General features: G+C 47.9%; 1 protein-coding gene across 1 annotated transcript in view; it reads right to left on the bottom strand.

The window, feature by feature from the left end:
* LOC119159548 (COUP transcription factor 2) overlaps positions 1–10,907 on the bottom strand; it is a 152,807-nt gene extending 141,900 nt beyond the window's left edge. Inside the window, exon 1 of the mRNA XM_037412350.2 lies at positions 10,436–10,907. Within this exon, the coding sequence (XP_037268247.1) occupies positions 10,436–10,781 (346 nt within the window). The 5' untranslated portion in view covers positions 10,782–10,907. The remainder of the gene's footprint in view (positions 1–10,435) is intronic.
* Positions 10,908–12,429: the final 1,522 nt, after the last annotated feature.

Genomic DNA, 12,429 nt, shown 5'->3' with positions numbered 1-12,429 from the left:
CTGCGGGTCAGCAGCCGATGCTGCAATTACAGCATCGGTGCGCTCGAAACGCGCGAGAGTTTGGGACATGGGACGTATAAGAGTACGACGCTCCGACTCTTTAAATTTTCTTTCCGTGGCACCGGAGACCATGGGATCGCTATCAATTCCCGACGGAGGTATTAAATGATGCTGCGTATAAGATGGTGGGAGTGGAGCGCCAGTAAAGCTGATTAGGAGGGCGTACTTGAGAGCAGAGATTCCGTGCGCGATTGCGAATCGAAAACCGATTAGCGCGATTGTAAAAGGCGCCGCGGCTGCTGATTCGCTTCTATCGTAACAGGTTAATTTTGCAATTCGAATCAAATTAGCAAAGCCGTGCAGGTCAGCTTACTTATGTCACGTGTTTGAAGCGTGGTGTACCCTGTGAATACTATGTCGCGCGCTTTGAGGTCGCTTGTCACGTCTTCAGGACGTTTTTCCTGTTTGTGTCTGCCGAAACCGCGATACACCACATGTGAATCTGTGTACAGCACCTGCGGTGGCAAACTACCCTTCTCGCACGAAGTGTTAACAAATTATTAAGTTTGACATAACTAATAATATGTCCGATAGAACCTATTTTATTTGTACTGCAAGAGGTTTATTGTCAGTACAATAATATAATAACTAAATAATATGAAAAATACTGACGACGTCATTAGTTCCCTCACCAAACATACGTAACGGTACAAGCAAACAATCGGAATACAGAATATTTTGGCTGTACGACTAAAAAAAGACAGTAGCTATATATAGCTACTGTCTTTCCGAGACCCGGAAAAACCCCGAACTATCCGAGTTCGGGGTTTTTCCGGCTCATGACCTCTGAAAACTCTCTCGCGTTTAAAATTACTACCTCGCGTAGGAGTAAAATATGGTACATGACATACTTTTACCACCACCTCTCAGGCAAGTAGTAAAAGGATGTCAAAATCCAGTTTTACCACTTAGGGAGTTTTCTATCACGTGATTTTTAACCTGCGTTTCAGAGTTTATTACCACGTGACTGCAAGGTGCAGCTGCTTCGGCGGCTTTCGCCCCATACCCCCCTTGTGACGCTCTCAGTGATACTGAAGGTACGCGAAGCCCACAGATGTTTTTTTTTTTGTTTTTTTTTTCATCGCCGTGTCTCTGGACCGACTTTGAGTCAGCGCACTTTTACTGGAACTGGGGGCAGCATAAGCACAACAAGCGAGAACAGCATTCTTTGAACGAAAAAAAAAAGATAAAGACGGAGGCCTCTCAAAAGAGAAAAAAAGAAAGAAAACCCGCTGTGGAAAGTTGTCCTGCATATTTTCGCAAATTGTTGCTTTTGCTCGGTGGTGGCTTTGGAGACAGACAGTGCAAGAAGCTCGGTATCTGTGTGTCTGGTTGGGCAGATGGATCTCACGTGTTTCCTACATCATCGAGCGACCATGCTCTTCCAAGCGCCTCCGAACCTGCACGTCGCGGATATCTCCAGTTCGCGGATATCTCCAGATCTGCCAGTGGTAACAAAATCAATCTGGTGTCATCGTCCGTGCTTCTGGAGAAGCAATAAGCAAAATGCTTCACTCTGTCGTCGGCACCGAGCCGCGCCCACCAGTGACCAGTGGGAGTGTGTCGCCGGGGCAGGTGAAAGAAGCATCGCATATATTTTGTTCCACAGTAGGCGATGTCTGCACGAGTAAAGTGCTGCCCGAATTGCCCACCTCATGCACCAACTGTTCTCAAACATGTAGCACGAAGCCGATAAGAGGCAGACGGAACCAACAAGCGGCGGCCGGTGAGCACGAAGAAAACCCGGACCTGCCCGGATGGTGGTCTTTCGTTGGAAGTATGCATACACCGCCCCGTCTCCGCAAGATAGCGGTCACGTGTTCATCTGTGTCTGAAATGACGATGAAACTCGCACAGGATATGTGTTATGTGATCGCCAGCTGTGTTTCATCGGATAGCCGTGCTCCTCGAAAAGGCCTAGAACGCCGTCGGTAAGAAGCTTGTGTGCAGGCGTGCACCACTCCGCTACGCCCGTTGTGATGAATACGTGCTGCTACTGTGTTTGTGCACCATCGCTCAACTAAAATAATTGAGCTACCATGGTTTGTGTGTACTTAGGTATATTTTATGGACTTGTGCATCAGCAGTGCTAACACGCGTGGGGCAAAGAGCCCGGTGTGCCAAGCAATTATTGGATAATCAAAAAGGTGAGATCGTGTAGATTTATAATAAAAGGTCGGTGTGACATTTAGTGCCCTGCAGCCCACCTGAAGCTTACGCTTGCACCTTCAAGCGTTGTTGTTAATCGATGGAAAAAAAGAGCTCTCCTACCGGTACTACTTGGCCGGTCAAAAAGTCGTGCCTATATATATACCGGATTGTCAAAGTGTAGTCGAGAAACGCGTGCAGTCTGTTCTAGTGGTGTATTAATCGGCATTTGTTGTGTGTGCGTGTTTGTCTGTATGTGAATCTATGTGTCACCAATTCTGCCATTCAATAATTTCATTCAGTTCTGCTATTCAATAAATTGTCGTCTCTGGCCGAATGCACCCGTCAAATTTTTATTTTTTACCACCAGAAATAACTCCCAGTAATAACCTCAAAAACCTTGTGAAGGTAGTAAAAATTTACTCCCTCTATACTCGCTGAAAACCTCACTGGGGTAAATATTTACTACTCTTCCTACGTTCAAAAACTCAGTTAGCACGAGAGTAAATTTTTACCTCGGTAGTAGGTGGTAAAAAAAAAACCCAGGAAAGGTAGTGCGCTAGAGGACAAAGGGTTTACCCAATTTTTGAGGTTATTTCAGGTCATTTTTGTTTAGTGTGTAAGATCACTCATTTTAGCTGGTTCGCACGTGTTACTTCCTATTACCGCCTGGTGTGCAGCATCTGGGTTGAGTAGAATTTTCCTTCGCATGCAGTTATATGCGTTAAGGCTTCGTCTGTGAATACGCTTCGAAGAGTCGCGGCGGAGGGTTTTGGCATTGGGGACCACACTTTCTTGGCGCACCTATTCATAACGAACACATTTCATTCTCCCGAACATCACAGATATCAGATCGGTCGTGGCCAACATCGCGCCTATACGAGTTGTACAACTTGACGGCAGAGGTGTATAAACCAAAGCGTCTTCGCTATATCTCGGTGCACGGCCTGTCCGTAACAATGTTTGGAACCGACATCCCAGCTTCTTAGACTGCAGCGAATGAAATCATTGTCCCGCGCTACCTACTGTATATATATATATCTCGGGGCGTCTATAGTCATAACGCAGCCACTAATTGGTCAAGTACATAGCCTCGTGCAGGAAAGCCAGTCATGCCTCAGCCCTCGCCCTCCAGGCTTTATAATTCATGTTGCCCGCCTAGTTAATGCATTACATCACCCCACGAAGTACTTAGAAGTTTAAAAACAAGAAAGAAATAGCGGGAAGTCATGGATCTTGACGAAAGAAAAGGCGCCTACAGCGACATACGCACGAAGCCGCATCTTGAGAGGGTGTTGCCCACAAGGGCGAGTGAGCTTGGCGAGAGTGAAAGTGAGATAAAAATAAATATTAATAATAAAACGAAGGAAAGTTGTGTACGACGGAGTATATATACGCGTCCCGAGAAAGCGAGGGAGGAAAATGAGAAAGAACCGCCGGAGATAATCCAAGGTCGCAACATGAGCAATCTCCTCCGTGATAAACTGCCGACGCACGCATGCATATAACGGCTTATCAAGGCTTCCTCCGGAGGGGGGGACAATGCCAAGTGAGACGCTTGAGCAACGGCGGGGCGGGCTTGCCCCGCAGTTCTTTCACAACGTGCCGCACATCTGCACTCAAAACATCGCCGGCCATATACAGCACGTGGGGGCGCGCACGTTTCACTTTCAAAAGACTCGCGTACGCTTGCTTATCAACTATCCACGTTGCAGTGCAGTAAATACATCTTCACGGAGAGTGCATGCGGCATCAGCAAACCGGTGTCTGCGCGCACACGTGAATGTGTAACAACATGAAGAAATCACACATATATATATATATATATATATATATATATATATATATATATATATATATATATATATATATATATATATTTGTCACGCAACAAGCAAAATTGTTATATGTAGAGATTCTCCTTTTCGATTTTACGTGCCAAAACGACGATTTGAGTATAAGGCATACGCTATAGTGTCTGAGGCCGTCTTAATTCATATATCACCTGGTTCTTTGACGTGCACTCAAATGTAATCGATCGACCCAAACTTGCAACTTCGTTTGCCATCCGGGCTCCCACGGCGCGATGAAACTTTGCTGTGTCGCGTGAGGTTGGCCGTGGCATTTAACGAATGCTTATTGTTGTCTCCTTGGAATGGCGAGCAGTTCGGCATGCAAAATTTGCCCCTGCGAGGAAACGCTTGAGCACATTCCACGCCACTGCTCAGCATACCAGTCTAAAACGACGACGTATTATGGAAGCCAAGCTCCGTCAGCCGGATTCACGTCCGCTTAGAGGAAAGAAGATCCTGGGACCCTGGCCGACGGTTTCGCATACGCGCAAAGCCACGAAAGCCCTCTTGTGCTTCCCAAGGACCACCAGACTTCACGAGCGCTTGTGAAAGAACAACGTGAGAACGTGCTGTGTAGTATCGAGCTGACTATTCATCCATCTCTCCTCTTCTCTTTCTCCTCTTCTTTTCTATCTCTTTCCTTTTTATTATTCCCCCTTTAGCTCACCCCAAGTGTAAGGTAGCCAACCGCGCCAAGATTTGTTAACCTCCCTGCCTTTCCTCTCTATTTCTCTCTCTCGTGCAACATATGGTCACATACGAAACATAACATGGTCGCAACATATAATAACACACGGCGCCTTGAGCAAATATTGATATCCTGTGTGTTCAGCTAGACACTGGCCAAGTCAACTTGGCCAGTCGACTTGGCCAGTGTCGGATCGGAACAAACAGCGCAGTACTAGTCATGTGCAAACCAGCCTCAGTTGGGTGCAACCCTGCATATCTTATACTATACTGCGTTACGAAGGACTGCGTATATGCATAGGCATAAGACAATAATGAAACGAGTCAGAAATGGCGACAGGTCGGGCATGAAGCTCCAGTGGGCATTACGGAGTGGTATAGTATATATGTATAGACAAAAACAAAATAGTTGAAGAATTCTCTCCTTTCATTGTCTAATCAGTATGTAATCCCGGTTTTTTAGTTCGCGAACGTATGTACGAGTACTTGACTTGGGTGAGCAGAGAGATAGAGAAAGAGGATGAAAGTACTCAGTTCAACGTACCCGCACAGTGTGACTTTCTTCGGATGAGAAAAAAAATCGTTCCTTAGACAATAACGGCGCACCTCTGGACGTTGCTTCCTTTGCCCGCATGTCTCGCGAAATATGCCGACAAAGTACAGCCGCCTTCTAATTTACATCATCATCAACAACAACAAAAAGTCACGCATATTAACGAAGTAAATGCTGATGATGTGGCGAAGCAGTGTGCATCAGATGTTGAATCATGGCCTTCTATTTTGTTCGATCCAACAGCCTTTTATTTTGTCATAGTTAATATTTTGTTATATCATATGCTTTCATTGATGGGTGGTTAAATGTCGCCCCGCCGCGGTGGTCTAGTGGCTAAGGTACTCGGCTGCTGACCCGGAGGTCGCGGGTTCGAATTCCGGCTGCGGCGGCTGCATTTCCGATGGAGGCGGAAATGTTGTAGGCCCGTGTGCTCAGATTTGGGTGCACGTTAAAGAACCCCTGGTGGTCGAAATTTCCGGAGCCCTCCACTACGGCGTCTCTCATAATCAAATGGTGCTTTTGGGACGTTAAACCCCACATATCAATGAATCAATCAAATGTCCAATTTTTTTCGGTGTTGTGGCCTTTTATTTTGTCACTTAAGGTTAACAGCCTTTGGTAACCTTTTTATTGTTCACAGAAGTTTCGGTTACGTTAAAGAACCCCAGGTGGTCGAAATTTCCGGAGCCCCTCACTACAGCGTATCTCATAATCATATGGTGGTTTTGGGACGTTAAACCCCACATATCAATGAATCAACAGAAGTTTCGGTTTCTATACATCTCTCGTAGGCACCGGGCGACGGTTTATGGACGGAGGGACATATTGTGCGTTCTAAAGGTGCTTCGCCCCACACAATCAAGCAGCACTTTCTTGTTCAACGCATAATCAGTCCCTCATTCGGGAGTTTTAAAATAGCGCACTGCAAGCACTTGCGGTGCGGTCGCTGCTACTGTGCATGCGTCGTAACTGGACCTGCCGTTCGCACTTGCGGTTCGCCCGCAGAAAATTCGAAATAGCGTGCGGCCCGCAATTTGCTGTTGTCGAGGCTATAGTTGTGGCTGCCATCGTGCATTTGTGTTTTCGGGAAGGAGGGGTGGGGGGCAAACGCTATTCTAAAACTGGTATGGCGCCCGCAACGTCTGCTAACGCTATTCTAAATCTCCCTATTGACTAGACAACGTTAACGTTTGAGAGCAATGTATAAGTTATGCTTAATTCACTTGGCCATCGCTGCCATGGTGCTCATCGTATGCTTATTAATCTGTCTGGTATACTTGTACTCGTCGCGTATGCAGTCGCAAATAAATTACCCTTCAACCTGGTACACTGCATCTCCTGCCCCTAACTGAGCAGATAACGCTAACCCAAAGTAGATTTTCTAGAGCCTGAAAGTGCAACTCTGACGGCAGGAACCGCATGCGAAGAAAACTCGGGCAGCTAAGCAAATCTGGTTCTGCCAAATATAGCATGCCTTGTGGAGTTCGAGAAACGTGAGAACTGATTTCCCATTTAGCACGAACACCAGAAAACAATACACGGTAAACGTAGCCTGCAGCTAAACACCAAAATCACACTACATACGTCAGTGACGTCTTTAAAAAAATTGTCTTGCCGCGGCAGTTTAGTGGATATAAGGTACTCGGCTGCTGACCCGCAGGTTGCGGGACTGAATCCCAGCTGCGGCGGCTGCATTTCCAATGAAGGTGGAAATGTTGTAGGCCCGTGCACGTTAAAGAACCCCAGGTGGTCGAAATTTCCGGAGCCCTCTACTACGGCGTCTCTCATAATCATATGGTGGTTTTGGGACGTTAAACCCCACATATCATTCAAGCAATCAATCTTTGGAAGATTTCACGCACAGCGGACTGTCATGAAACAACCGGCACACATGTGGTCAGATAATAAGTGATAAAAGAATTTGCAAGAGTGGCACGAATATTGATTATGACAGTCATACTTTTAAACAGAAACAGAAGAAAAAAGTCACGCAGTCGCCCCTGCTGAGTGGTTTCGGTTGGTTGGTGAACACATATTACATGCAGCAATATCTGCAGTGTATGTATATACACAATTGAAGACACTGAAGAATTCGCCTTTAGATAACAGTCTTGACCGTGTAATTTAAAATATACGCGCTATTTTTTGCTGGTTTAACTGTATGAGACACGTGAGCATTCACAATAGAGTATCATACATCAACGTACATCTTCAAACAAAACCTTGTTGCAAATGCTCTTCCACACTGCTGTATATTTTTATTTATTTATTTACTTCTACATTTCCAAATCTGTACCCGCATTTCACGTGCAACATAACGAGGCCTAGAAAACGTACTTCCCTCGCATTTGTCCTTCTTCACTCGGCGTACCACGATTCGCCTGCTGCGTGCGCTACGAAAGCGAATGACGAGCAAGCGCTCTCAATATTACTCGCCTGTCAGCACCGAGAAGACCAGGCAACTTCGCGTTTCCCTGTCTCTTTCTATCTTTTTGAAGCCGTACCACATTTTCTCTTTTTTTTTCGTTTCGCATTCCTTTACGATTGCTTCTCTGAATCAATGAATATGTATACCCACGGAGATTATATTGCCAAAAAAAAAGAAAGAAAGAAAGCGGCATTCGGTCGCACGGGCAAAGTGAAGGCCGTCCTCGCCGCGCATAGCCTCCGCAGAGCGACATGCAAACGCGAACGATATGGATGGCCGTAATCATTCCACAGGTGTACCCCGCGCGAGGCGGAGCTAAGACGGAGCCGCGTGGATAAAGCGCGGCAATATACTGCGACGGCGCCCCATAATCGACCCCGAGAATTAGAGAAAGAGAGAAATGAAAACGTAAGAAAAATGAGAAGTATGAAAATTGGGAGGGGGGGGGATGTGACAAGAGGATTAGGAACCCCGCGGCGCGCATTTCACTCGACAGCGAAGAGACCGACAGAGAAGTGACGAGCCATAAAGGGAACAAGGTCGCATAGAAAAACAGCCCGAGTGGGTATTTAGCGAAGTCTTTCCCGCAACTCGTTGATATACGGCTAAAGGGTGAGGGGAGAGTGTGAAAGCAGCTCCGTCGCTGGAAGAAAGGAACTTAGAGGTGGTATTGCTTTGGTGTTTCAAGTGTTCAACTGTGCGGATTCACTCGTTTGTATAGCACGCCACTTAACCCATAAGTATTATTAGAATAGGAAGGCGTATTCTCAGTTTTTTGTTAGACAAATCCGAGCGCTATAGGGAGGAGATATCAGCTAAGCTGTAAGCATACGTGAATAGGCAACCGTTTTAATGTATTGCTGTGTCTAACGTATGCGTTTCCTCTCGAATGCCCCTGGTCAGCGGTGATATGAGTGCAAATGTAAGTACGAGGTTCGGAGCACTGGATAACGATCCCACGTTTATATGTATGGACCCTTCTCAAAAGCGATATAACACTGAATCGCAGAAAGTTTATTCCGAAATATGTTTTTTGTGTTTTGACTGACTTCGGTTCCCATCGAACATATACAGTTTTTGACTAACACTTTCACAAGAAATGCCACGTGGTGGCCAACGTGAATAGATTCACACATCAAGTGACATGTACTTTGCTTATACCCTCTTAGACCCATAGTTGCTTAGACCCATAGCTGCGCCGCATTCGGTTCAAACCATAAATTAGACACACACGCGCAGTGGTGTATAGGAGGCACGGCAATGCATTCATTCGGCCTGTTTACGAAGGTTGTGTTGGCGACGCCTTTCGCTCCCTGTGCGGTGGACACGTGCATAAACTGACATTGCATTTTGTTGTTTTCGGCGATTGTGTCCAGTGCTAGAACGAAGTAAAGACGCCTTAGGCGATCGGAACGAAATAAAACACTCTTGACATTATCCACCAAAATATCGAAATTTGTTCCTAGCTGCCTAATAGGTGCTGCCTATTAATATTCCTTGCTAATGAACAGAAAACAAGTTAATGAGATTAAAGCGCGCTTTTCATTAATTCGCATTGCGCGCGCGACCGAATTGTATGGGAGAGAATTCTAATTTCACAACTCTGTGGCACTGACGATAGTCGATTCTCTGCGCGTGCATCAATTTTTTTTTTTTGGACCGGTACGTTGCACAACCTCCCCAACTCTCACCTGCAACTGCAGCACAATAAATGTGATTTGTTTATTATAATATCGAGGATATTGACCATGAGGCTGCCGCGGAAACAAAATAAAGCAGATATGAATACACATCGCGAAGCAGACAGCGCAGAGCCAAACAGGCTCCGAAGCACGACGACATTGCATTGGAAAGTTGCCAGATGCGGCAGGCTGGCGGTTATAGTGAAAACGAACGGTGTCAACGGAGTCAGCAGCACTCCGAGCTTTTACGGCACATCGCAGAGCCATCCGTGGGACTGCGGGCGTGCACGATGTCCCACGCAGGCGTGATCATTCGTTCCGTGCGCATGCAATTGCGCGAAGATCCTGCTGTACTCTCACGCGCTTCCTAGCGGTAGGGCAAGTTCCTGAAGCAGTTGACGACAAGCACGCTGTCGACGTGACCTTGAGCCGCGCGAACGAGCAACAGAAAACCGAGAGCGCGCAAGGCCAAGCGCTATGTAACAGCTACGCGTGGTCGGGCACAGACGAGCTAGCTCGACGAGTCAGACCGAAGAAAAAAAAAAAAGAAACTGCGTCCGTCAATCGCTTCAAGGTTAAAACACACTCTCGGTGAGGTTAAAATGGTCTTTAGAGGATCGATTTCGTTAATGTGGCAAAAATACACCCTACCTTTCGCAGTGGCCGGGCCCGCAATCACGTGTCGTCAAACGCGCCGTGGAACAGCACAAGGCACACAAACATCGAACATAAAAACGAAACAGAAGAACTGCATCGCAGATCACACCGGTGCAGGCAGGAGCGGCGACCCCCCAGCGAGGGCACGGGGCAACAATATGCACACGACACTGGGTTGAGGGGGGGGGGGTTGAAGGAAGGGGGAGGCAAGGAGGGAGGTATGCAACATCCGAGCAAGTGAACGGGTGGGGAGGGGGAGGGAGGCATCACAACGACGAACATCGATGACGACGAATTCGGGTACGGGTGGTAGGGGTTGCGGGCAAAAAAAAAAAAAAAAGGACCCCGCGATCCATCAGACACGTACCCTCTCGACGCATGCCCATTTTGAGACACTTTTTGAGGCGGCAGTATTGGCACTGGTTCCGGTGGTGTTGGTCGATGGGGCAGTTTCGGTTTCCGCGACACGTGTACGTCAGGTTGCGGCGCACGCTGCGTTTGAAGAACGACTTGCATCCCTCACAGGTGAACTGGCCGTAGTGCTTGCCAGAACTCTTGTCGCCACACACGACGCACTCGATGTTCGCGTGCTGTCCGTTCTTGTCCGAAGACGACGAGGAGTGCGGTGTACCGGGGGGCAGCGGCGGCGGCAGGCCGATCACCAGGTCGGCCGGGTCGACGGAGTCTCTCCAGGGCGTCATGGCGAGCGCCATGGTGTGGCGTCGCGCCCAACGCACGCGCCCGCTACGCGCACGGGGTGCTGCTACGGCGACAGCAGCAGCAGCAGGAGCCGGGAGGCCACCTCCGGCCGGCCATGGTTCACGGGGCCGATTAGTGCGTCTCTGCGCGGCGCCCCCCCGTGCCGCGGTCGTGCCCTGGCGGGATCTCTCGGGGCACGGGCGGGACCCCGCCGCTCATTGGCTGCCGAGGCCACCCGACGGGCCGCTGCGCATGCGCACAGGTCCCGCCTTCCCCGGACTCCCCCCCGCCGCCGCCTCAGCAGCAGCGCGCGTGGCTGTCGGGCAACGTGCAGCCTCGCCGCTGAGGCGCTGGGAGGGCGCGGGAAGAGGCGCCAGTGACGCGGGTGAGAGGTGCGGAAACCTGCGCGACCCGGGACCCTGGGTCGCCTCTCCCGAGTTGAGAGGTCGCGGAACGCTGTCGCTTCTGCTGCTACTGCCGGCTCGTCGTGTGTTTGAGCGGCGCTTTTGTCGCCCGCCTCATCATCGCTGCCACGCGTGCCTCCTGTTCACCACGAGTGGGGGCGCGCGTGCGACGCACCTGCGGTTTCGGCGATGTTGTTCCTGGCAAGAAGGGCGGACGGGGTATTGCGTTTGAATTGTTCGAATAGCAGTTGGTTTAGGGAAAATGCTCACGAGCAGATTTGTAACTTATACTGGTTGCTCTTTAAACTATTCTTAGAAATTTCTTTGTTTTTTTTTATTTTTTGCTCTAATCTGCAACGACAGCGCACGTGTCCCCTTCCTGTATTATGTTTTTTTTTTCGCTTCCTGCCTTCATTATCTACTCGTGTAGTCTTGGCACACGTTTCGAAGTTTGCTGTTATTTTTTTATCGTATAAACGGTTTTTCCCGTGATCTGTCTGATAACTTAGTTACTTATATACGCTATGGCCCCACATGGTTCAACTTTAAACAGCACATGAACATCTAGTTTTTAATTTGTGAGGTGACATATATCAGCAAGTAATATTCGCGAGTTCTGCTTTTCACTGATTAGCTTTTTTTTTCGTTATTATCGCAAGCATGATACGTCCTTCAACACCAATGATGGTTGGCATATTTGGCATTTAGTGGTTGGAATATAGTGCTCGAGATTCTCTGAATGCGGCTTCTGTAGCTCCGTAACATGCTATGGTGTAGCGGCACCAAGTTTATTTGCAGCTGAATAACTTCTTGTCGTCCAGTTGATCGTCTAGAAGTGCCTTGATCTACCATGACACTATATGGGACTACTCGTGGTTCCTTTGTGGCACTCAGTACTAAGCTCTATGGTAGCTCTAATAATCAATATATTATCTCTCTTTAAGTGCAGATCAATTTAGGTGTCCGGGCTGTCGTATGCTGCGATCGTATGCTGTATACCACCGTCTTTGGAAAAAGGCGGGCAAAACCAGATTAACACAAAAGCGCACGCGCCGAAGAGGCGTCTTCTAGCTCTTGTTTTCGAAGCGCCTTTATGATGATGTTAAATGTGGAACACTTTAAATGAAACCAACTCACAAAAATTTTATTAGAAAGAGGAGGCAAGCAAGAAATATAGAGAGAGAAAAAGAAAGGTGGTGAGGGAATAGCAAGAAGAAAGATGAAGAGTAAAAAGCTTGGAAAACGCTGGAAAAGCGAA

Source organism: Rhipicephalus microplus, unplaced genomic scaffold, assembly GCF_043290135.1.
Source record: "Rhipicephalus microplus isolate Deutch F79 unplaced genomic scaffold, USDA_Rmic scaffold_83, whole genome shotgun sequence".
In the NCBI taxonomy this organism is placed as follows: Eukaryota; Metazoa; Arthropoda; class Arachnida; order Ixodida; family Ixodidae; genus Rhipicephalus; species Rhipicephalus microplus.
Note: the sequence above shows the minus strand (reverse complement) of the source record. Positions and strands in the feature narration are given on the sequence as shown.